General features: G+C 46.3%; 1 protein-coding gene across 2 annotated transcripts in view; it reads left to right on the top strand.

Annotated features, from left to right (window-relative positions):
- LOC101720562 (neuronal acetylcholine receptor subunit alpha-7) overlaps positions 1–26288 on the top strand; it is a 117209-nt gene that overhangs the window by 59930 nt on the left and 30991 nt on the right. For both annotated transcript variants that reach the window (XM_087188257.1, XM_004852644.4), the window contains exons 3-4: positions 863–907; positions 9982–10091. In XM_087188257.1, coding sequence (XP_087044383.1) covers positions 863–907; positions 9982–10091 — 155 coding nt within the window. The remainder of the gene's footprint in view (positions 1–862; positions 908–9981; positions 10092–26288) is intronic.

The raw sequence follows: 26288 nt of genomic DNA, 5'->3' as shown, positions 1-26288 counted from the left end.
GGTCCCACCTCCTCCCAGTAGTGCCACGCTGGGCACCAGATATCTGACATGGGGGTCTTTGAGGGACACTGAAGGTCCAAGCCGTGGCAGATGCCCTGCGTGTGGACAGAGCTGTGGCCAATACTGTCTCCCGCTCCCTGGGTGAGGCACAGACTTGACTCCCGGTGTGATTCCACACTCGGAGGTTTTGGAAATGTGGAACAGTGAGTTCTGGAGTCAGCAAGATCCAAGTGTAAAGTCGCCTCACTTTCTTGCCCTAATTCATCTGGATAAGGTTCACCCTACAGATGGGTGGCGAGGGTCGGGCATGTTGCCTGGCGGAGAGAGGATGAGAGAGAAGAGCCCACAGCCTGGGGTACACAGGGGGGACACGCTCCTCAGGGGCACCCTCCGTGTGCAGGGAGGCGGGCGATGTGGGCCTGGCCTCCTTCCCTCGTAGAGGGAAGAGCATAATATTTATGTTTATTTAAAGTGTATAAATTCTAGTAGTAAACCTGACCTCAAAAAACTGGAAATTGCACCAAATTTTTAAAGTATATAAATTATAAAATAAAAAATAAATAGCTAAGGCCTTAGCAAGCTTCATTTCTGGATGGTAGGACTGCCTGATTTCAATTTTCTTCTTTATACCTTGCCGCCCTTTGTAAGTGTTCTATAATAAATGTGTATTACTTCGGAATAAATAGAAAAGCTTAGCTCTGGGGAAATGCTGCTGGCTTACGTTTGCAGATGCTTGATGCATTCTAATTTCCACACATAACAGAGCTCCCGGCAGGCAGATCCCTGCAGGAATAATTGTGTCCTTCCTTCTTTTGTAAAGCACATGAGCCATATTTATGCTGCTTCTTCTTTTTTATTAAAGGATGAGAAGAACCAAGTTTTAACCACCAACATTTGGCTGCAAATGGTGAGTTAAGGCAGTGGTGGTCCTTGCCTGTGTGTCTGTCTGCTCTTGCTTCTGAGGTGCATGTGCTTGATCTGGAGGGAAAGCAGAGTTCCTGTGGCAGAAGCCAGGCTGTCGTCCCTGCCCCCTACCTGCCCACAGTGAATGCTGGAGGATTCACACCATGGACTCAATTGCTAATTTACAAAGTCCTGTAGGTTGCAATTGAGCATTCAATACTGAATGACAGCAGGACTCTATGCATGCTTGTATTGTAGTTCTGAGTTATTTGGGGGACGTTTCAAAGCCACTTCATGCATGACAAATAAGAAGTTGCAGAATCACATTCAGATGTCTGCACTCTACACAGTGGCTGCTCCCGGCACTCAGCAGCTCTGGGTCTGGCTGCTGCGTGTCTGAATCCCATCGAGGGCTCCTCAGCCAAAAGTCTACATGCTTCATGCTCAGTGACACCTGCCAGAATCTTGAAAGGCTTCCTAGGTTGAGCACCCCTAATCCAAAAATCTATGGTCTGAAATGCTCTGAACTTTTTGATTGCTGGCATGAAATTCAGAAAGCTGCAGGTTTTGGAGCATTTCAGATTTTTGGATTTTCAGATTTTTGGACTAGGGATGCACAACCAGAAGACTCTATGCATTTCTTCCAAATTCTGGAAAACCTACAAAATCTGAAACACTTCTGGTTCCAGGCATTTTTGATAAGGGTACTCAACCTGTATTCTATTCCTGCATTTTTAACTTGACATCTATGACTGTAACCTAAATTTAATTAATTGAAGGTGATGTCACTTCTATCAAATTGTAAACGTTGGAGTTTAAATATAACACTGTCAATCTCTTTTAGGTAGAATCTAAATACCACAATGATTCTATGCCTGTATCATTCATTTAAAAGCCATATAAAAAAATAAAAGCCATATAAACATCCTGCTTTAACTGTCAGCTAGTTTACATAGTTCCTTTGCACCTGCATTTCTGTTTTACTTTTTATGTAGGATTTTATCCTAATGCAAAATAATTTTATATTTAAAAGTCTTTTGTGAATCACTCCACCTTGATTTTCTCAAATGTGAATGTTTACAAAAATTTTTCCTTGAGACTATACAAATTGTTCTTCTGGATTGATGTAAGATTGCTATTGTTATTGGTACATAACTCAGTAAGGTGACACAGATTTCCAATTTTAATGCATAATTATTAAAGTTTTTAAATTGGAAATTCATGCCTGGGTCGAAGATGGGGCTTTGTTTTGAATTAATTTATGTGTCTACAGGTGACCATTTCTTACTTCTAGAACAATACCGCTGTCACCTTCGTTCTATAATTCTTTTATTAATAGATGCAGGAATGTTGGTAATGTTGGTAATGAAAAGAATTTGTTAAAGTAATTTTACTCAGTTTTTGAACTTCTTCCAGATTGTATGCCAACAACAGTGTTTTCATCAAATACATCAGCTGACAACTCTACTAGTTTCAGCTTCATTTTTTTGAAAGCAGAAATTAAAAGAATTAAAAACCCATCTGATCTTTGAAAGTATTTGTCACCCTGTGTTTAGTGTAACCCCACATGAAGGGGGCTGGACCTTCTGTTTGGCTCTGGTCAGTGTCCTAAGGTAAACTCGCCCTTCTTTGCAAAGGGAAGGAAGAGTGAGGGCATAGGATGGCCCCAGGCCTCGGGAGGGTGGCTATTCCTGGAGGAGTTGAGAGGCGGAGCCCAGCAGATCCACCTGCCTTGTGCCCAGGGGATCTGCCCCGTGTCACCTAGCAGTACAGGAGGCCCCTTCAGGACCCACTGTAAGCAGGGCTCTGGGAGCTTCCCCAGCAGGGTTAGAAAAGCACTGTGCCTCACCCACCCCTGAAGCCGCCTCTGCCTCTTCCCTCCCCAGGCCTGGGTGCTGAAGGCCAGCGCTTGCCCAGTCTCTCGCCTCTCCCCCTCTCCCCTGCCTCTGGTGTTGTCACAGCGTCTGCGTGTCGCGCTCATTCTGGCCTCTTCCTGTCTTTGTCACCCCACCCGGTAACGTAATGGGCAGTTGAGTTTATCCATTCGCTCACCCGGAGACCTCAGCGTCACTTTTAACTCGTCTTTACATTACGATCCACCAGCAAATTCTGGGAATGCAGTCATCAGACAGACCCGGGGTAGCACTGCACATGAACCCATTGCTTCTGGCCAGGCGGACACTGCCGTCGTGTCTAACCCTGTGGAGTCTCCCGCCGGGCCTCTCGCTCGCTCAGACCTGGTCTCCCCTGCTGGAGTCTGTTGCAACACAGCAGCCAGTGTGATCCTCAGTTCCTCTAGGGCCTCCTGTCTGCCTGGGCAGCATAAGAACTGAAGTCTTTGAAGTCACCTTCACTTCCCTTGCCTGGATCCTCTTTTCTCTCCCATCCTCTCTGCCCTCTTCTTCCTTGCTGTGCTCTCTGTCCTCTTGATGTTACCAATGCACACATCACCCGAGCACATTCCTACCTCAGGGCCTTTGCACTTGCTGCTCCTCCTGCCTGGGAAGCTCTTTTCCAGGAACCACTTAATTTTCTCATTTACTTCTTATTGGTCACTTCAGAACAGCATCTTTTCAGTTACTTTTTCCTTGCGCTCCTGTGTACTGCCCCAAACCACTCCCTGTTCCCTCCAGGCAGACCCCCATCCTCCATTCATTCTCTCTCTGTCTCTCTGTCCCCCCCCCCGCCCCGCCCAAGCTGGGGATTGAATCCTGAGCATGCTAGGCAAACATTGTATCCCTGAGCTACATCTCCAGTTCTCACTGTTTTTTTGCTTTGCTTCATTTGTCCACTACGTCCTTGTCACCGTCGGACTCCTCACACTCACCTGGATGCTTGTTCCTGCCTGCACGTCCCTGCACCCTCCTAACACAGGTCCAGCCCAAGGGCAGGGCTCCGGTTGGATTAGTCCATTGCCATTCCTCCACCCTAGCCCACTACCTCATCTGCTGCAGGCAATGAGTAACTTTGGCTCAGTGATGCTCTGTGAATCCTAGAGGGCCTCAGATATGACCCAAAATGAAGCTAACTCTCCATAACCTTGGAACACTTCAGGAGAAGATCATCCAGGCCCCAAGGAACACAGCTGCTATTGACATTTTTCTTGCAAAGACAAAGTGTGCTGCAGTCCACTGTCTGTCCCTGCTGCCTGCCTTCGGCATCAATGAGCCACTGATCTTGAGCAGTGCACAGGCATAGAGGGGTGGAGGGTGTCGGCTCCCAGGAAAAGCATGACTGAGTTATTACTTACTGTACTGAGTGCAGTTGCTGCATAAATAAACATCTTTGCTGTGGACACTGTCGCCACAGACCTCTAAATTTCCTTGAAGTAAACTTTATTTCTAACCGTGACTGACATTTGCAGAAGCGTCTGCAGCTTCGTTAAAAAAATTCTCCTTTACCTACTGAGCTCGCCTTGCAAGCGCCTGCTGTATGGAAGGTGTGGAACAGGCCAGGAGAGGGCTCCGGAAGTGGAGAGACCCATCTCCCTCTGTTCAGCCATTTACAGTCAGGCTGTATGATTAACACATTTAAAGAAAGGTTAACTGCTAAGAGATGACAAATGTTTGAGGAGATGGAAATGCACATTACCTTAATTTGATCACTACATATTGTATGTATGTATTGAATTGTCACACCCTACCCCATACATCTGTATAATTATGCACCACTGAAATTGTTTTAAGTCAGAAAAAAAAATATGAAAAAAAATTAACGGAGCAAGACCAAGTGGTTCCCTGGAGACATTGCAGGGGACAGGCTGCTGAGAGGACACGGGAATAATATGCTTTGCAGAAATCAGAGGCAAGGAAAGCCCCAGACTCTCTTAAATGATCGGGTCTGGGAGCGCTGGCACTGCTGTGTGTCTCGTCATTAATCAGTGCTTATTCTCAGATGTCTCCATACAAAAGGCGAGCCAGCTCGCTGCCTTATGAAGCTGGGTGATAAGTTTGACCTGGAAAGTGATGCAGGAGCTGACACTGCCTCCCAATGGATTTTTTAAGGCATCCCAAGAATCTTTGGTTTAAAACAAAGCTTAATAGTTAGGACCTAATACCTGCACCTGCCTGCTCCCTGGCCCAGCCCAGGTTTCAGTCAGGAGGCCCTGTTGCTCTGACCTGGTTGGCAGGGATGCAGGGGCACTGTGTGGCACCTGGGGACTGTGTAACTTCCTTGGGATCATTTCTAAACAACCACCCATTGATTCCCGTTCTTTGCTCCCTGACGGGTCCCCAGCCTGGCCTGACCCAGTCTGAGAATTGGCCACCTGCAAGCCATGAAGCTCAGTACCGAAGGCATCAGCCAGAGTTCCCGGAAGCAGGGTGTGTGCAGGGGTCCGAGGAGGGTCCAGGAAATGGTTCTCCACCATGAGTGACTCTCAGTCTTCCACGTTGCTGAATTCCTGTTTTGAAAAATCAGAACCCACATCGTCTTTTCCCCAGGGTATTTAAATACAGGTTGATCTGCTGCAAATGGTATATATTTTATATCTAATCAAAATGGAAGAGGCAGAAAAGTTAAAGAAAAAATGAAATTAAATTCTTTGACCTACCGTTTGTTGATTTTGTTATCCTTTCTCCCAGTTGCCCTTAATTTTGTGTGAGTTCCAGATTATTCCAATAACCTGCAGGAATAGAGTAGCTGATCTCTCTATTTACCTCTTCCTACTCCTAGGAGGAAGCAGTTGGTGTATTTTCTCTGCAGATGTTTTATTCTTTTCCTGTCAGACATAATCTGATTTAATAATGTATGAGAAAAATGACAGAAAGTGTTTCAGTTTCTGAAGAGACACTTGAGCCCTTCAGAGACATACATTCGCTGTTGGAAAATATGTCTTTTTTATTTTGGAATCTTGACCACTGTTCTGCCTTTAGATTTTCCTTTGTTCTCTGCCTTTAAGTTCCTAATTCTAATTATGGTACTGATAGCATTCACTTCATCAAAAGGTAGATTGTAGACCATCATTATTTCTAAAATGTTTACCTTTTCAGTTTCTGTATTTGTTTCCTCTGACACATAGAAATGCTTCACTTTATGCTCATAGATTAGCCAGCCTCATTGCAATGATCACATCCCGAGGTTGAGCGGGGGCAGGGGGGAGTCTTAGTCATTGTGTTCATCTACGAGAAAAGTTCCAGGGATAAGGGACAGAAGGAGGCTCTTGTTCCTTCTCTGAGATCAAAATGGCTAATTGGAGAATTTTGGAAATACATGTTTGGCTGGTATTTGCCAACACCCAACAACCAGTTCTCTAACTCAGTTCTGACACTGTTGACCGTAAGTTAGCATCTGCACCCCGAGCTCCAAGGCTGACCCCCATAAGATCCCCCACTTCAGACACCTGCTGTAAATGGGTTGTCCAGGCCCCCCCTCCCATGCTTCTGCACGGCTAATTCCAGAGGTTCTTACAACTCCCCTCTCAGGTCTCTTAATCTTCTAGGGGCCCACATGGTCCTTAGGCAGACACTTGGGCCCAAAGGAGAAAACCGGAACTGCCAGATGGAAGAGACATAGGACGGGATGAAGGGAGGGAGGTGTGGCCCTCCCTCACAGCCAGGAAGCTCCCAACCTTGCTGTTGGAAAGCCTTTAAAGCCTGATCTCCGGCCCCTCCGACGCCCCCTGCCAGCTGGGGTGCAGATGAGTTGAAGGTCCCCACCCCTGCTGTCAACGCTAGTTTTCCTGATGCCTAGTCTGGACTGCCCGGAGCTCAGCCCTGGGTCACCTCATTAGCATACACTGGTGTGCTGGAAAGGAAAGGACCTCTTTAACAAAAGATGCTGTTTTCAGGCACTCTGTGCTAGGAACACCAAAGACATTTCTTCGGCTGTAATGTATTTTCTTAGAAGAAACTGGCTCTCTCTGGCTCTCTCTACTTCCATGCTGGGGTGCAAGCTCAGACACAATTAGAGCTTCTGTGGGGAGGCAAGAGGGTCTGGACTCGCTGTGCATTTTAGATGGGCAGCTCTTGCCCCCCTGGATCCCCCTATAGCCCCACACCCTCTTCTGTTGGAGATGTGGTGAGAAGGAAGCCAAAGACAGGCAGAGAATGGTAGCACGGACTGCTCTACGTGGGAAGACCGGAGCGTCCGCGTCTCCAGGTTGCTTTTCAGCACCAGCATAAGGAGACCACGTCAGGTGCTGTTCACAAAGTTTTCCCTGTGCCTCTGTCCCCAAGGGGCCCAGATGGGACTGGAAACACATGGTGTAAGAAGACAGACAGCCTTTTCTTCAAACAGACTGTCCAGTGCTATTCCACATCCCTTCTTAGGAAACCCAGGGCAGGCAGCGCAGGTTCACGTCCCACTCCCAAGTCTTTGCTCTGCCTTTGGCTGCAGCTCAGTTATTATTTAGTATAACTCCTGTGCATTGTAGGATTTTGTACATGGAAGAATCTCATTACTACTTGCCTGCGAGGGGCACATGATTTTCACCTGGTACTGCACACATGATCTCACTTCATCCTTGCAACACCATCCTGTGAGCGTGAACACACAGAAGGAAACTGCAGCCCAGGGAGGGCGATGCGCCCAGCAAGCCTTTCCCTGAGCCTTGGTGCACACTCAGGTCTGGTTCCAAAGCTCCCTGCAGCTGCTCCCCTGCCCCATGGGTCAGCACGGCTTTGCTCACAGGGCAGACAATGTGAGCAGCACCATCAGGGACAGAGCATGCCGAGCTGTTCTGCAGACACCAAATGCAGACACTGCCTTGGGAGAACCAGCTGTAGGGCAGCCCAAAGGTTGCTTTCCTGAGGTCAGTCAAGCAATGCTGTCAAGTCCGGACCCCAGGGTTGACCCCAGACATCTGGCTCTGAGCCTCAGTATCTGTTTGTAAACCAGAACAGTATTGCCTGACACCCTTGGGTGGTGGTGAGCAGGGTTCACACCATGCTGAACTGGGGATGTGGCCCGGCTAGGACTCAGCCTGCGGTGTGCACTCAGCTGGGTGTGCACAGACAGGAGGAGGCTCTGACAGTGTCGTCAGAGAGGTCTGAGTTTGACCAGCCAGGCGTCCCTTTCCTGCCAGCTCTCTTCTGGTCATTATTTCAGCACATGGAGGAGACAGGAGCTTGCCTCTGACTAGAGCCACCCACCTTCATGGCCGCTCATGGAACCCTGGGCTCTGACGGGTACTGTGACTGCTTGTGTGATCATCAGTGGCCAAGCCAGAGAAGCAGCCCAGGGTGGGATACAAGATGGTGTACAAGCTGCACAGGAGTTGGTATGGAAGAGTTTCGTGCCTAGAGCAAGCGAATAAGTGAGGACAGCAAGCATTGCTGGCTGGCACTCAGGTGGTCCAGAAAGCAATTTGAAAGACCAAAGCTTCTCAGTGTTCTCCCACCCCCACCCCCAGCCACCCCGTCTAATTAGAGACCCCAAAGTGCTGCTGTCAAAGGCTGTAGGTGACATAGGTGACGTTTCAGAGTGATCTCCATTAACATATCCTCATTCTCTGAGGCCCCTGGCTGTAAAATGACCTCACCCACCTGGATAGTCCCTCTTGTTTAACTTCAGATAGTTCCAGATCTCAGATAACCTTTTTTTAGAGGGAGGTAGGAACTGGGGCTTTTTGCAGTGAGCTATATCCCCAGCCTTTTAAAAAAAATGTTTATCTTTTTTTTTTGGTACCGGGGATCGAACTTAGGTCCTTGAGCTTGCAAGACAGACTGTGGAACCACTGAGCTAAATTCCCGGCCCCCCAAAATGTTTATCTTGAGATGGGGTCTTGCTCTGATGCTAAGTTACCCAGACTGGGTTTAAATTTGGCATCCTCCTACCTCAGGCACCCAGAGTTCTGGGATTACAGGCATGGGCTACCATGCCAAGCTCTCAGGTACCCTTTCTGGGTGCTCTCCACCCTTGCCAGAGTATGGTCAGATCTCTGGAACATGCCCTTGGAACTTTTCCAGAATTAATAGCTCTAGACCCACAGTGCCTCACACTCAATTCCTGAATCTCATCAGCTCTGGAAATTTGTTCCCTGCCTCCACCATGCTGTTGTTTTTTAAGAGTGCCTCAAATTCATTTGGTCTGAAATCAAATTGAAATTGATGTGCAATTGAAACATTTGTCTCTCTGTAAATATGTATGCAAATTTCGATGCAGAAGTAACAATGTGTTTGATTATGAGGGGTTGCAGCATATACCTTTTTAAATCTTGCAAAGTCTCGGCTCCAGAACGTGGCAGGTGTCAGCAGCGGGACTCCATGTGGAATGGGTCTCATTATGGTGCACTGTGGGACCTGCTGGGTGGAAACCTCCCCACCCCGAGACTCCCACAGTGCAGTGCTGGTTTTGTGGCAGCTGCAGGTGGGATCCGATCTGAGCAGCTATGGCAGAAGTTGGCCTCAGCAACGGCTGGTGAGCACCTGGTCCTAGGAGGGAGGACTCCAGGTTTGGGCTCCCCACTGGCAAAGTATCTCTCAAGAACCTAAACTGGGGCTTGGACTCGAGCCTGTGATTGTGTGTGTGTAGATGTGTGTGTCCTCCCCCGAGTCAGGGTCCTGCTGCTGAGGCCTGATGCTGGTGTTGTCAGGTTGTGGAGCCAGATGGGCCATCCCTGCAACAAGACCAGATTCACATGTTAAAATGTGCCCTTAGAAGATTCTGAGCTATTTCCACAAAGCTGCACAGCAAGTGCTATTTCATGGAAATAAATGGTCTACATTTCCAAAGCCTGGCTTTTACTGCAGTTGAAATAAGTGAATTTATTTTTTTACAATGTCCTTATCATGAAAACTTGGAAAGCAGAACCATTATTCATTTGGCTAGAAGGAACTCATCCGCCGCAGAGGAGAAGGCTTGGTGGTGTGCGATGGATTGGAATTGGCTTTAATGCTACCATCTGAATGTGGTCATGGTGACAGCAGGACCTTAAATGTGATTTCTATGCTGTTCATGATCATTTCAAAAGAGATTATTTAATTCCCAATTTTCTTATATTTTACAAATAACAACTGAGTTATGTAAATAAATGTCTGGAACTCTTTTTGGCTTTGATCTTACCTAGTAACCTTTTACAAGAACTGTAAGGCGGTCAGGATGCAGAGTGGTGCTAATGCCATGGTCTGTGTGTGTCAGTCTTGGACAGATCACTATTTGCAGTGGAATATGTCAGACTATCCAGGCGTGAAGACGCTTCGCTTCCCAGATGGCCAGATTTGGAAACCAGACATTCTTCTCTATAACAGGTAAGCACATTGATTGGACAAAAGGAAAATGATCCTATGCACGCATATATGTTCAGGCAAGCACATTTGAATATTGTACAGAAATGCTAAACACGGTTACCTCTAATGTGGTACCTCAACTTCCAGTGAGGCTTTCCAAGTGGCTTGGCCTTTGAGAAGCAGCTCTGTCTCCCTCTGCTGGTAGATTCTGTGTTTGCATCCAAGCTCGGGTTTTCCCACCTGCTGCCCAAGATGATCCTATCCGTGGTGTCTCTCGTTAAGGATGCATAGCATTGTTTCTCTGCATATTGGAGCATGAAGCATTCTTCCATAAGACACTGCCTTGGTTGAATGGCAGCGGTCATGATCAACAGTAGAAGGTACAAGTCCATGGGATGCATAGCTGGATTCTGCGGTTTAGACTTGGGTCCTCATTTGACTTGTTCCTCATCGTGAATGTGGCTGAGTTCATGAGGACAGTCATCTCTAGCTGCTCGGGAAGATGTGCTGCACAAGTCATATATCTGACATAAGAAAAGCAAACGAGTCATGTTCAAATAGTCTTTTTCCTGAAGGCAGAAAATACGGGATTCATCAGTAAATGAAGGCAGGAGGATTTGCAGACCAAATGCCCAAAGGGAAAGGATCTAGGGTGGGTAAATTTCTAAAAGCTGTTAAATTCTTTGTTAAACTATGTAGTCAGGTATTGGAACCTAGAGCATCCCTTCTCTATTCTAAACTGTGATGGCCAGGTTACTATAAAATAAAAGGAAGTTACTTCTTAGTGAGGATCCTATCTGGAGCGAGAAGGTGCCCTGACTCAGAATACACTGTGACTGTCACCTGCCACTTCCCTTGATAGTCACTCAGTGGCCTTCTTCAGCCAGCAGGTTTTTTCTCCTATACTGGTTACTTCCGGAAGCCTGGTTAATTCCATTTCTCCTATCCACTTTTAATTCTGTCTTTGTTGTTGGGGTCACATTTCCCTTGAATAACTGGGCTTATCTCTAGAAGAAGATCCACTTCGTGTTTGCTGCCACTCTCTGCGTCTTAAAGTTCAGAAAACTGAGCTTTGAAAACCATCCAGGTTCACAGTGTGGTCCCTTGTTTAGTGTGTGAAACACATGGGCTTCTTTGCTGGGCTTCGGTCATCTGTGTCCTGGGGATGTGGAGGGGCTGTGTTAGTTTGCTGCAAAATTCCACAGAGTAAATGCTTAAACAACGGGCATTTGGTTTCTTAGCATTCTGGAGGCCAGAAGTCTGAGGCCCACGTACGGGCAGAGTCGATTACTGCTGATCCTCTCTGTCCTCCGTTTGTAGGTGATTGGCTTCTCCTGTCTCTTCCCATGGTCCTTACTGTGTGTGTGTCTGCGTCCTAATCTTTTCTTGTTTTCAGGACACTGGTCAGATTAGATTAGAGATCACCCTAAGGACCTTGTTTTGCTGTATCTCTCTGAAGGCCCTTTCCCCGAATATAGTTACATTCTGAAGTACTGGGCTCCGTGTTTCAACATAGGAATTTTTGGGAAAAAACATTTCAGACCTTAACAGAGACCTTACAGTTGAGTGTGTATGAACAAAGGGCTATGGTTGAATAAGTCTGGGTGTAAGTTTTCGCTATACTGAAATACTTACTGTCTCTATAACCTTTGAGTCTCTGATTTGCAGAAGGGGAGAAATGTCAACTTCCTGAGTTGAGAAGGAAATCTCTGCAGACATGGAGCACGTGTAGTGCAGTCCTCGGCAAAAGATAATCATTTCATAATGGCATTTGACTGTTACAGGCATCAGGGTGAGGCTTTCTGCTTAGATTAGAATGTTAATTTAATAATTTCAGAAGAAACAATATGCTTCATACTTCCCAGTTCAGCTTTCTTCATCTGAAGTCTAAGATACATTTTGTAATGTAGAATCTCAAAAATGAGGCTCAAAGAGGTAAATTTTATGGTGATATATTAAGACTGTTAGTTCCAAAACATAAAATGTTTGATGACCCCAACATTCTGGCTATTGAAGAGTTACTAAGCATTCTACATAATCAAATTTCAAGGAGCAGAGACATAGCAGTCTCTAGCCAGCATATGACTCTAGGCACTCAGGAAACACACCAGGCTCTCCACATGCTGGGCCCGACCGACACCCCAGAGCTGTGCTGTGGTCCTCTCGTGACTTCCTGCAGGTGCTACTTCCCTGGCTGCTCCCAAGCCATTTCCCTTCTTCTCCCCGAAGTGGCTCCTACGGTATCTGCCTCAATATTTCTGAGCAGTGGGATAGAGGAATTCCCTCCTGAAGTAATTGCTGAACACACTGCTTGCACACCCACATGAACACAATGTGGAATAAGCAGGTTACGGAGACTGTATGAGCCAGGCATAGTGATCCGAACTGTGCAAACAGACACAACGTCTGTGTCAGGTAGAGTTCACTAGGGAACAGATTTAATATATGGGTCAACACATGTCTTAGTTACTTTTCTCGTTGCTAAGACAAAATACTGGACACCCAAAGTTAAAGCAGAAAAGATTTATTTAGCTCACAGTTTGTAGAGGCTTCAGTCCATAATCAGCCAGCTCCAAGGCAGAGTGGCATGGCAGACAACCAACAAAGAGGAGAAACAGTTCATGGCAGGCAGAAGGTAGCACAGCAAGCAGTAAGGCATAGCAGCTTCTTTCTGTCCCTTTTATAGTCTATCTAGCCTACCTACCTTCTGCCCTTAGGGTAGGTAGCACTCACACCCACAACTGCCAAACCAATCAGTGTGCTAGTTTAGCAATCACACACCCTTAATCCCAGCATTGCACACTCTAGATCCAGCCACCTCTGAAAAACCCACCTGTGACTGCATGAGGCTCTGGAGGGACAGCTAGACACAGCTATAACAACAAGGTAGGCTTACGGGGTGCCCTGCGGAGTGAGGGGTGGAAGAATGTAAAAGAACCATCCACATACTATGGAGCAAGAGGATCCAGTCCAGACCCAAGGGCCTGGCGCTCCCTGCAGAGCCCCTTGTGAGCCAGAATCTGGAAACCGAAGGGTCTGAGCTTGGAAGGCTGCATTCCTTTCAAGTGGACACCACAGTTAACCACTGCAGCACCTATGTCACTTACAAACCAGCCCAAATTTAGTGAACTTAAAAAACAACCAATCCCGTTCCTCCTCATGGTGCTGTGAGCTGACTGGACCCATGTGGCCAGCTGTCTGTTCCATGTGACCCTGTAGACAGCAGGGAGGGGCTGGCTGGCAGGGATGTTGGCCTCGCGTGGGGGCTTAGCCAGGGTTGAGAAACGAGTCACCTTAGGTTTCTTCCTCTGTCCTTTTCTCCAGATGCAGGTGGCCCCCAGCTTGATGTCTGGGAGTGCTCCCGCAGGAAGGGAGAATAGACTGTCAGCCCTTTAAGGAGTGAGCTTGAAAGTTCCAGAATGCCCATTCACCCCATTCTGTTGGTCAGCTCCAAGTCAAGGGAGGGGTGACTCGCCCCAGCTCTGTAGGGCATGCTGGGAGGGAAGAAAGAGGGACAGGAAGCTGGATTCTGGAGAGACTAGCCATGCCTGGGTAGGAAAGGAAAGCGGTAAAGCTGCGAAGGCCAAATGAAAGACTTGGGGGTAAATCGAAAGCCTGGGACAGGTGTGTGTAGTGAAGGTATCAGGTAAATGGAGCACTCAGCAGAGCGCATGTCACAGGCCAGTGAGAGGATGAGTGGGTGAGAAGAGACGCTTCCCAAACACAGGCGCGGTCTCATTATCCTCAGCTTCCACTCTGCAGGTTCCCTTTGCCAGCTGGACAGGTCTGTGTGCCCTGGCCAGCTGCTCCTCTGTGTCCGCTCTGCCTGCTGCTCCCCAGCCCAAGGTCTGCCAATCATGCCCCTGGTGCATTGTGAATTTTCCACACACAGGCTGGTCACACAAGCTGCCCTGTGCAGGAGGAAGGCCCACCCCTTCTCTCATCCCTCGGACCTCCTTGAGAAAGGGGTTCCTGCCCCCTGTCCCATCTCAGGGGCACCTGGCAAAGCGCTTAATACTTACGGATGAGAGGTCAAGATGGAGGGAGGCAGGATGTGAGAAGTCTTAGGATGAGGAACCAAGAGGATGGGCCGGGGTGACACAGTGCTGCCAAGAACAGCAGAAGAAGAAATAAAGGAAAGGAAATAAATCCTGTTGGCAACTTGAAAACATTAAACTGTGAAAGAGACCAAAAACCAACACAGAAAGTAGCAAAAGTAGGCTTGTCCTTAGTAAGATCTTGACCTTCTGATATTCTGTAACTGGGGATTTGGGGAGATGTGGCCTTAATACTTTCTGCCGGCTTCTGCTCAAAGATCCATTTTTTGGTTCGTTAGGGTGTGAATGAAGGTACAGGAGCTTTTCCTAAAAGGGCCTTAAAATGTCGTCACTCGGTAAGTCATGGCTTTGAAGGGTGTTGACTGGTTCTGGGGATGCCTCACAAACATGTTTCTCCCTTTCTTTCAGTTTGATATTGGAGCCTGTGTGTGAGCCAGTAATGGTTTTTGAGATGTGATACATTTTCTGTGCTCTGAAGAGGCTGGGTCTCTGCAAAACCACTCTCTGCATCATTTCTGGAAGGGCTGTTGTATCTCCCTGATGGATGGGAACCAGTTGTGAGCTGCCAGCAGCTGGTGGACTGTGCTGGGGAGAGGATGGGCGTTAATGAAAGCTCTGCCCCGTGCTGAGTTCAGTAGTCTCTCCCTGGCTTCATCCTGCTTCGCTTGAAGCTGTCAGTTCAAGGATTTTTCTGAACACAGTCTTGCTCCAAGTGAGAGCAATTATGGGTGTCTTGTCACGATTTCCCCCCTTGGATGGAATTAAAAGCCTTGCTGGTATCAGCAGTTGGCTTGCAGGGGGGAAGTCTGAATCCTAGTGACATTGAGGCTGGCTCTGCCCCTTCAGCAGCAGGCAAGAGCTCAGCCTCGCCGGGCTTCTCTGCTTCTTAGTTGCCAGGTCAGAAAATTCTGCAGCAAATGGAAATCTTTTTGATGAATATATGTAAAGATGCTTTTCTTGGCTCTGAATTTTGAGAACAGCAGGGAGCGTCAGCCATCTCATCCACAGACCCTGCAAAGCAGCATCACACATCTGTAGGCTGGTGTTTTTCTTTACGTGTTCCTCTGCCCCTGTGGCTGATGACAGAGCCCAGGGAGGGAGTGGTGTGTGGGGCACACTGGGGTGCAGAGTGATCAGCCTGGAAATGCTTCTAATTTTGCTCACCAATAGGATGCCAATGGAATAGGGTTTATTCGCTTGCCGAGTGTTTTACTGAGGGTAACTGTCTAAGTAAGAGCCCGGGTCTGCATCTTTATGGTTTACAACTTCTCCACTGTTGGCTGCTGTGTGTTTGCCGAGTTATCCACATGTGGCGGGACCACTTAGATCAGCGCTGTCATAGGTAGTGGCTCCCATGTGGTGGTGTCCAGGAATCAGACTAAGTTGGCCTGCTGGTCCTCAAAAGCCCCTGGTACAACTGAGGCTGGCCCTGGCAGGCTGAGGACAGCGGTCTTTAGGAGGGGTTCTTAGATGTGGCAGGAATCTGCAGATAGGAAAGGACTATCTTGCCACTAGGCATCTTACAAAAGGTTTGAGCATTGTGCTGTCAGAGTATCTGCATGATCGAATATTCAGCTCTAATCTGTGGGGAGGCTGTTTTTACACAGTATGTGGGTGGACGAGAGGAGAGACCTGCAGCCTGTGTTCTAGAAGTGAGCAGAGCCAGCTAAGCTGTATTTGCATCTCCACGGTCATCCTCTGGGCAGCCCATCTCAGCCTCTCCTGCTCACCTCAGCTGCTGGCACTGTTTATTTTTCATTTATTCATTCATTTGACCAATATTGAAAGAAAGCTCCTGCATTGCTCGTACACAGCTCTAGGAACTGAGGATGCAGCAGTGATCAAATTGGACCACACCCCTCCCTGCTGGGAGGGAAAGAAGTGGCTAGGAGGGGAGGGAGCCAGTGAGCCAGCGTAGGTGTGCCCAGTAACCAGAGCCAGGAGAGGACAGAGAGGCCTAGAGCAGAGGCAGGGGTGAGGCACACAGAATGGCCAGGCTGGGTGTCTGGGAGGCGGCTGCTCCTGCCCCAGCGGTAGCTGCAGCCAAGGTCCTGTCTGGAATGTGATGGAAAGACTGGGAAATGCCAGGCAGGAGAGGATGCTAAAGACAGCTGCAGGTCTGTAGTAGGGCAGAGGTGGCACCTTGCTGGTTATCATTCTGCAGTGGGCTGTGCCTATCATGGGCTTCAAACTCTTTTTCAACTTTGTAACTTCTGGAAAATTGACAATAAAGCAAGTGGATTTTGTCTTGTGGATGTATTCTTCTGTTAGCAGATTCAGATCGGAATTTCTGGTGAATGACTAAACGCTGGCTTTGACACATGTGCATTTTATATTTGTGCAAGTGTCACGATTCTTTATCTTCTTACCTGTGAGGCAGGCACAGGTCTGCGGGTCCGTCTTTGGCACAGAAGGGGCCTGTCGGCTGGAGAGGACTGGGGGCTGTGGCGAGGAGGCCAGTGGTTGAGGGGAGACAGGGGATCGATGGAGAGCGCAGGCCAAGCCTTGGAAGTGTTTGCCTAGGCTCTGAGCGGGGCGGGAGAGGCTCTGACCCTCTTCACAGGATCTTATTCCATTTACTTCTGCTTTGAATAATTACAAAAGTATTTCTTCTCAGTGCGCCTTGCTATCGGCTGGACTGATTCCCATCAGGTGACTTTATCCCGAAACTCTTCTCTCTCCACCTCTTTTTTGTGTACTCTTCCCAGCGAGTAGCAGTAGCAGTGGGTGTGGTTTGCTTTTGTTATTTCATCTGGCCTCTCAGTATACAGAAAGAGGAAGGGAATGTGTGTCATGTGCCAGCCATCATGAGCCCAGAGACGGGCTCACCTCGGTCTAACTGGAAGCCATCTGTCTGTCCCACAGCGGGTGTCGCTGGCTGACCTTCAGCATTGTCCACCGTATTTTGCACTTTCTGCAAAGCTCCCCACAGCTTCATGCACCAGGTTCAAGTCACCGGCCTGCACCTGTTACTTCTGTTTATGGGAGCCAAGCCTCCTTTCTTTACTGCACCCACCCAGTGCTGGGGCCTGGGAGCCAGGACAGTGGGGCTTCCTTCTTTCTCCTTAGACTTTTTTTTTTGGTACCAGGGATCAAACTCGGGTCCTTGAGTTTGCAAGGCAGGTGGCTGAACCACTGAGCTAAATCCCCAAACCTCTTCTTAGACTTTTGAGGTCCACATGTGAATCTGTATTTCTCAGGACAGGAAACTGGTGCTCACGGACGCTCAGCCCCTTGCCTGAGGTCAGCAGCTGCGTCTTCCTGATCCCACAGGCTGGCTTGCTTCTGGCCTGCTTCTGGTGCTGTCTGCAGAGTGCCCCAGCTTCTAAAACCTCTTGTGTCTGGTTTTTCTACGAATTAAATTCTGATGTGCTGTTGCACAGCAAGATGACTTAGATAACAAATACTAGTGTTCATCAGCTTTCTGTTGCTGTAACAAATATCTGAGATAAGTCAACTTAAAAACAGGAAAGGTTTATATGGCTCACAGTTCTGGAGATTTCACACTGTGACCAGTGGACTCTGTTGCTTTGGTGCTCTGGCAGCACATAGTGAAGGAAGCCCCTTCATCCCATGGCTGGGTACAGAATACCTGGGGTCGTGCATTCCCCTTTAAGAACACCCCCAAAATTTCCACCCTCAATAGGACCTTAGGTTGGGGCCATTCAGAAAAGCTGGGACACAGAATGTTTTCACCTCACAGAAATGAAGCATGTAAGAGATAGGTTAAGTTTACCCCACTCTGAACATTATGTAATGTAAGCACCTGTAGAAACATCACGTGGTACCCCATAAATAATTTGCTTTTGATATGTCAATTTAAAAATGAAAAGTTGAAAATGAAGTGACTCTCTCCTCCTTCCTTCATCCTACCTTCCCCTTGCTGTGATCTGGCTCCAGTTACAGACCTCCTGTGGGCCACTCCACCTTTGTGTTTCCTTCCATGTTCTGGAGAAGGTGAGCTTGTCTCTCCTGGAGCTGTGGGGGGATTTTCTTACTGTCCCTTCTTCATGCATTTCTCTTGGCATAGGACATTTTCTTTGACCAGGTCCCTTGCCAGCCACTGTGGGCAAAGAGTGCTCCTTACAAAGGAGCTCAGAATGGCGGCGTTCGGTTGTGCAGGAGTTCAGGCAGGATTGCCAGTGGAGTGCCAGAGTTTTCTGGGGATCGGGTGCCTTTGCATCCAGGGGGTGGGGTGAGGCCATCTTCCTGCATGTGGCACAGGGCCAGTGGACGGACCAGCACCCTCACCCCACTGTTCCCTGAGGGCCACAAAACTGATCATGCCCAACAGCACAGCTTTTGGGGATGAGCTTATTGATCTTCGAGGCGTTGAACTCAGAGCCAAAAGGATGGTAAGGCTCTGTGTAACAAATATGTGAGACAGGAATTCGATGGGAAGTTCTGTCACCATCATGAGCTGCCTGAGGGCTGGGGAGAGGATGGCACAGGGGCGAAGGTTGGGTCCTGCTGTGGGGACTCCTGCGCCTTTCCACTGCCTGCCAGCACTGTGCTCATTGGTGCCTTTCTGGGAGGAGAGCATAAAAACTGTGGGTCACAGGGATGGTGCTTTAGAGGGGAACTGGCTCAACCCCTTGCCTTAGGACCTGAGCTAAGGACCTGATGGAGGCCAAGCAGAATATGCCTCCTGGTGTGTCTCAAAACCTGAAGAAATAGCCTCTGAGGGCTGGTGCTGGTGGTTCAGCACAGAGACAATTTTTGCACAACTTCTGTGTGTAAGGGACTATGTTTCCGCAGGGGATGCATCCATCCCCTTCTAGGCGTGTGTAATTAGTAACAGAAGCCTCTGGACCTTCTCATCTGATTTAATTTGTGGCCATCAGTAAGGTGCTCTGGAATTACTCCCCTAAGTTTTCAATTGAGGATACTGCTTCTGAGGTTGAACGGCATGTTCTCCCAGGACCAAAGCTCTGACTGAAAACCCACATGCTTTTCCCAACTTGGTAGCCTCTTTGTGGTGTGAGACAGAGTCCCAAAGAGCATCTTACAGAGCAGAAGGTGACACATGGTCGGAGTAACACATCTGAGATCTGGACAAGAGAGAGCCTCACCAGGTGCAGGCTGTGAGGGTCTTCATGGTGGTTGGCTGCCACACAGCTTGCTTAATCTGGGGCTGTCCTGGAACAGCTGTGAATTGGGCTGTTTATCTACTTTTTTTCATATCCTGGGAGTTGAGTTCAAGTCCTCCACACTGAGCTTCATCCCCATCCCTTTTTATTTTGAGACAAGTTCTCCCTGAGTCGCTAAGTAGTTCAGGTTGGGCTCCACTTGTGATTCTTGTGCCTCAGCTTTCTGGAGTGCTGGGATGGAAGGCTTGTGCACCACACCTTGCCAACTTTCCTCTTGAGACAGGGTCTTGTTAAGTTTCTCAGGCTGGGCTTAAATTTGTCCTCCTGCCTCAGCCTCACAGATGTCTAGGAATACAGGCATGCCACGCACCTGGCCAACCCTTCTTTTTCCTACTTTTGTGAGTAATTTGGAGGTTACTTGTAATGGTGTGGTGACTTGCATGTGTGATCCCAGCACACTGGGAGGCTGAGGCAGGAGGATCACAAGTTTCAGCCCAGCCTGGAAAATTAGCAATTTAGTGAGACCTTATCTCAAAATAAAAACTAAAAAAGGGGCTGGTGTTGGTGTAGCTCCGTGCAAAGACCCTGGGTTCAGCCCTCAGTGTCACACACAGAAAAAGATGACTTGGTTTAGAGAGAGTGCAGTGGTGCACACCAATAGTCCCAGCTACTCAGGAGGCAGAGGAAGAAGTATTGATCAAACCTAGAAGTTTGCAGTGAGCTTGGGCAACACAGGGCGACCTTGTCTGCAAGACAGAAGAGTGACTTGTTTTAGATAAGTAGCTTATGTGGTCTCCTCACCTTAGGACAGTAGGCTGCATTGACAGAACACTCAGACTAAGGCAAGGAGCCCAGGAAGGTGAAGCATTGTGGGAAAGCAAGCAAATTATGCCACAGCACGGGCTCTGGTGGAGATAAACCTGGAAGAGGGGTAAGCTTAGAAGGAACCAAATGCGGCAGACCCTTGGAACATTTGCTTTTCACGCAAAGGAGAGGGTGAAGTCTCTGAGCCACGTGGTCAGGAGTGCAGATGACCTGAGGAGTTGGGATCAGCCTGGGTCCCCCGGGAAACTTTCTCCTGCCCTGGCCACAGTCACCCCTCTGGGCCACTGTGTGCCTTGAAGAACATCTGCCTCACCCGATGTGGTGAATGCCAGCGTGGCACTCTGTTCTTCTCCACTGCCCGGAGCTCCTTGGAGGGACCATGTACTGTTCCTGTTTTCTGATCCCCAGAAGTTACTGTGGCAAAGAACACAGGAAAACCAGAAAATCCCAGCGAGTGAGTCAACTGCTTGAGGCTGTTACTGTGCTACAAATGCGGAGGGACAGGAGGCCAGGATTTGGGTCATTGCACTTAGGATCCACATTACCTGGACCAGTCAATTGTCCCAACACCAAGAAACAGACAATAAGTGAACTCCAGTTGTTTGGGGCAAGGGGTATGGAGTGAGTCACACAATAGACGTGGCTTTAGCTTGAGAAGCAAATTAACCTACAATGATCATAATGAAGGATAATCTATTTGAAATTACCACAGTTAGCGTTTCACATTACTTACGTTCTTTTATTTAAAATAAAGTTTACATTCTTAGGTAATCACATCTTTGTGTTGTTTCCTCTATGGATCCTTCATGACCTTGGAGTTCCATATCAAAAAGATTAGGTCGTTACCTAGGCTGTGATCCTCCTGATTCATCTGCTGGGATTACAGACAGGTGCCACCGTGCATATCTTCAGTGGAGTGTGTGTGTGAGGCGTGTGTGTGAGGCGTGTGTGTGTGTGAGGCGTGTGTATGTGTGTATTTTCCTGGGGTTTGAACGCAGGGCTTTTCCATTGGGTTACATCTTCAGCCTTATTTATTTTTTAAAAAATTTTAAAAGAGGGTCTCACTAAAATACTCAGACAGGACTCAAACTTTTTGATTCTGCCTCAGCCTTCCAGAGTGCTGGGATTGCAACCATGAGCCATCGTGCTTGGCGTGCAGTAGTTTTAATGTCTGGAAAGAAGATAGAGAAAGCTACTTGGAATTGCATAGTAAGCATTATCACCAACTTTCTTACCTCTTCTTTGTTCCTCTAGAGAAATTTTTTTCTTCCCATGGAAGCCATTTCTCCCCCTGCAATCTCCTCTACTAAATTAGATGCATAAGCCTCACTTCTGGCTCTTTGGACAGTCATGTTTTTCTCTGTCCTCATAATACATATGTGAATAAAAATCTGGTTTTTTATTCTTGCTAAACTATCTTGTTAGATTAATTTGCTGATCCCCCATACTGAATGTTCGAAGATTGTGGAAAGTTTTTCCTCTTCAATGTAGAAGAAAGTACAATTCCTCAAAAAGACAACTAACATAATAAGGAAATAAGTTAGAATAGTCACTAATCTGAAAATGTGAGTGGTTTAAAGCCCATTGTATTTCCCAAAACAAAATAGACCCTCAACTTAGGCAATAAACCAATCAAAATCCAACTACCAGATATATACAAAAGTTAGATTTTAATCAAAGTAATCTGTAAGATTGAAAATAAAGAGGTTACAAAGTCATGTCTCTGAAACATCATAAAAGTGAATCAGATTTATCAGTATTCTTAGTTTGCAAATGGAGACTAAAGGCAAAGTGCATGAAAAGAGACATAATGAATATTTTATATTGGCTAATGGAAAATTTATTGAGAAGACAAACTGATCATGAACAATTATGTGGCAAAAGAGGTGGCTTCAAATTACAATATATAAAACCAGTAGTGGTAAAATACAAAAGAGACATTGATAAAACAAAAAACAAAATGTCAGGAAAGATAAATGTGGTTAGATAGGATGAAATAAAACAGTTGATAAGGCCAACCAAGAAGATATAGAGACGTGTACCTAACAAATAAAAGATATTTTTAAACACAATTGAAATAGCTACAAAGATAATATTCACCCCCAAATAAACTAAGCCTAGGAAAACTTTCATCATTGGATAAGTATTGTCCATAAGAACACAACAGCTAACACAAACCTGTTTTTTGAAAGGTAAATAGATCTACATCAAAGAAAGAGTGTGTTATGAATTCCCCCAATTGTGTGTTGAAATCCTAACCCCAAGATGATACTATCAGGAGGTGGGGACTTGGGGTGATTAGGTCATGCAGGGGGAGCCTCATGAATGAGGTCATGCCCCTTGCAAGAAGAGACACAAGATCTTGCTGGTTCTCTCCACACTCCTGTCTGTGTGAGCATACCAGGAGATGGTGTATATCTGCAAACCAGGAAGCAGTTCCTCTCCTGGAGATGGACCTGCCAATGCCTTGATCTTTGATGCTCAGCCTCTAGAACTGTAGCAGGTAAGTGTTTGCTATTTACCACCCCATGTATGACCTTGGTCATCAACCTGACCTGGATTGAGAGACACCTAGGAAATTGGCAAAGCATACTTCTGGGTGTATCTGTGAGGGTGTTTCCCGAGATGATTGGATTGTGGACCAGCTAGCTGAAAGGAGGACCCATGCTGAATGTGTCTGGCGCCATGCCATAGGCTGGGGGCTGGATGGAACAAAAAGTAGAAGAAGAGAAGCTCTTACACTCACACAAATTCCATTCTTCTTGAGTAGTTGCATTTTTGCTGCTGCCATCCCTCGGGGACACCAGACTACAGGTTTTTTAGTCTCAGAATGGGGATTCAAACCAGCAAATGTCAAGGGAGCTTCTAGGTCATGAGTCCTGGATTGGGCCAGCATCATTGGTCCCTCTTTCCTGAGGTTTTTAGCTTATTGCACTGAGCAACCACTGATTCCCCTGAGCCCTCCAGGCTGCAAACACCTAGTGTGGGACCATCCTGCCTCTGATTGCAAGCCAGTCTAATAAATCTTCTCCTAGTCATACAGTTTGTAGTCTCGGCTCCTCCAGAGGACCCCAAAAGGTAACACCTATCCTAGGGCTCAACTGTATAGTAGAGGCCTGAGCAAGAGCCCAGTGAAAGCAAATTAAAAATAAGACTTAAATAAGACGAGGAAGAGCCAATGCTGTCGTTACTTCTAGTTGATTACTGACAAACTTTGAACAGATAAGAGCTTAAAGCAAAGATGAAACAATGGCCAAGTTAGATGCCAGTGAAGTGAAAGGGAAAGAAAGGACCTCATTTAAACTTGTGATGATAATCATAAAATATTGAGGAATAAATCGGGTGTAAAAGCACCATTATGAGGAAACTGTAAAACTCTCCAGACCGCCTGAGAGAGGTGAAATAGCCCAGGAGCAGCAGTGTGTGTGGTCTTCCTGGCCCTCCTCCCCGGGATCTGATCCCTCTGTTGGAAGCCAGCTGGGTGATGCAGCAGGACTATTACCCAAGGCTCTGGGATCTGGGCCCCTGCATCACTGCTCTGGAGGGTCACCTAGGACACACTCACCAGGCCTCATCTGCAGTTTCGCACCAGGTGGAGGGGCTCAGGGGACACCTTGGGACTGGCTTTAATAACTCAGGCACCTCCGGGGGTCTTGGGTGGTCCTTTGAAAAGCCTTGCTACCCTTGTGAGGACTTTAGAGCCTGTTGCTCATCTTGACTCCTCCACCTGACTTTCTGGCGTCTTTAAGAAGCTGCTGAGCACTTGTTAACAATGGCGACTCCATCACTGCCTCATACAGAGCCTGCAATGGCAGGTGTGGAAAATACAAAGCTCAGGAATCTACCACCGGCAAGTGGTCTCCCTGCATCAGACTTTGAAAGACTGCCCTGCTGGGCATGAATACCAGCTTGCAATCCTTTAATTAGGTGGAAGAGAGGAGGAATTTGGTGGCTGGAAATTATAAATTTCAGCCCGTGCACTAACCTGGATTACATTCTTCTCTCCCTCCTGCTGTCCTGAGAAAACTGAATGATGAATGGTGTTCTCACCATGGGGATTATGGCAAAAAGAAGATCAGGAACTTTATTTTGAGCATCTAAATGCTTCTTTCTGGTGTTCACCTAGTGTATGCTTCTCATTTTTCCAACGGAATCGTCGATACTGGACAACTTTCAGAAAGTCATTAAGGATTCTGTATGTACTTTTCAGTTAATAAGAGGGGTGTGTTGTAACTTTAGCATAGTTCCTTTGAAGTTCCTAATAAGCAGAACACAGTGTGTTTTCACTTTATAGACTTCCAGCTGGCACCTTTAAAGGTTATTACAAACCATTGTGCCAACTCATCTGTTTATGGCTTACTGGAGACCTGTGGTATAGCCAACATTGTACACATTTTACCATGGCTTTGTTGACCTCATATATTATGAACACTAACTTCAAGTTGAGAACAAGGCAAAGAAAGAAGACTTTAGATTTCAAAAGTCAAGGATAGTTAGCCATAGCACAGTCAAATTGCTTTATTTCTGTTCCTCCCTAAACAGCTAAATTCCATTTTATATATGTTTTCTTTCAGTCTATACACTTACTACATTTTATGTAGTTATGATGTCTATATTTCCTAGTCCTCATACACATTTTCCATGTTTCTATGGGCTTTTCTTAATCATCATTTTAATGGTGTCATTATTCCCATTAAGGGAATGTATTGTAATTCTCCATTACTGGATATTTGGTAACTATGTAAGTTTGAAAATCTTCATCTTGAAATAATTACAGATCATATGAAATTGTAAAATGTACAGGGGAACACATTTTCCTATCCCTAATTTTCCCAGTAGTAACATTTTAAATAATTCTAATACAATGTCAAAATCCAAGAAATCCACACTGGTAAAATCAACAGCACTTATTCAGAGAAGGGAATGGAATTAATATGAGAAAATGGAAAAATAGGAACAAAATCTTTGTAAATAGGGAGGAATGGAGGGGTTGAAGGGAGGGCTGGGCAAGGGTGAAAAATAAGAACCAAGAGAGACTATGTAAAGGTGCAAATTTCCAATGATGAATGTGATTATATTGTATACCTAAAATGTACCGATGATTAGAATGAATAATCGATAATGTAAAATAGGAAGAAAAGGTCCAAAGGGGTAGGGGTAGTGGGAGGGGCAGGGGAAAGGAAAGAAGGGAAAGGACAAATGATGAGAAATGGAAAAAATGGAAACAAAGTCTTTGTAAATAGGGAAGGGTGGAGGGGGTGAAGGGAGGGCTAGGAATGGGGAAAAAGTAAGAACCAAGATGCATCATGTAAAGGTACAGTTCCCAATGAGAAATGTAATTGTGTTGTATACCTACAATGTACCAATAAAGGAATTTAAGAAAAAATAAACAAAACAGCACTTATTCAGATTTCGCTAGTTTTACATGCAAACATTCCTGTGCGTATATAATTCTGTGTAATGTTATCGTGTTCATAGAGTTGTATAACCATAATTAGATAAGAATCGTTACATCCCTGCACAGATCTTTCCTATTACTCTTTTATAATCACACGCTCCCATATCCCTAACCCTAGAAAATACTAAGCAGTTTTCTTCCCTATAATTACGGCATTTTGAGAACATTTTATATGAGGACGTATGCAGTTTGTCACCTTTTAAGAGCAGCTGGGTAGTGGTCAATGACACAGTTTGGCCATTCATCCATTAAAGGGGATAGATTTTTGCTATTACAAATAAAACTTCTGTGGAATTCTTAGATGGATTTTTTGTGAGCATGAGTTCTCATCTGCTGTCCCATCTGCACCTTGACAGAAAGGTATGGGTATCATCTGTTTCTGCATCCTCACCAGGATTTGATGTTCTCGCTTTTTTATTTAAGCCGTCATGATATATGTGTAATGATTATCTCATTGTGTTTTTAATTTGCATTTCTCTAATGGCTAATGATGTTGAACATCTTTTGATGTGTTTATTTGTCATCTATATATCTACTTCCTTGAAATACTGTTTATATCTCTTGCCTGCATTCTAATTAGACTGTTGAAGACTTTGCTTGTTTTTGCCATTGAGATTTGAGAATTCTTTATATATTTTCAGATATGAATCTTTTGTTGAATTTTTTTTTTTGTCCTTTGGTAGCTTGTTTTTTCATTCTCTTAACAAGTCTTTCATAGAGTAAAAATGTTTTGGTTTTATTTAATTTTCATAAAGTTTAGCATATAAAATTTGACTTTGATGGTTTC

This window comes from Heterocephalus glaber, unplaced genomic scaffold (assembly GCF_053883595.1).
Source record: "Heterocephalus glaber isolate CG9 unplaced genomic scaffold, H.glaber_assembly_v1.0 deba00001531, whole genome shotgun sequence".
In the NCBI taxonomy this organism is placed as follows: Eukaryota; Metazoa; Chordata; class Mammalia; order Rodentia; family Bathyergidae; genus Heterocephalus; species Heterocephalus glaber.
This window is presented reverse-complemented; position numbering and strand designations above follow the sequence as displayed.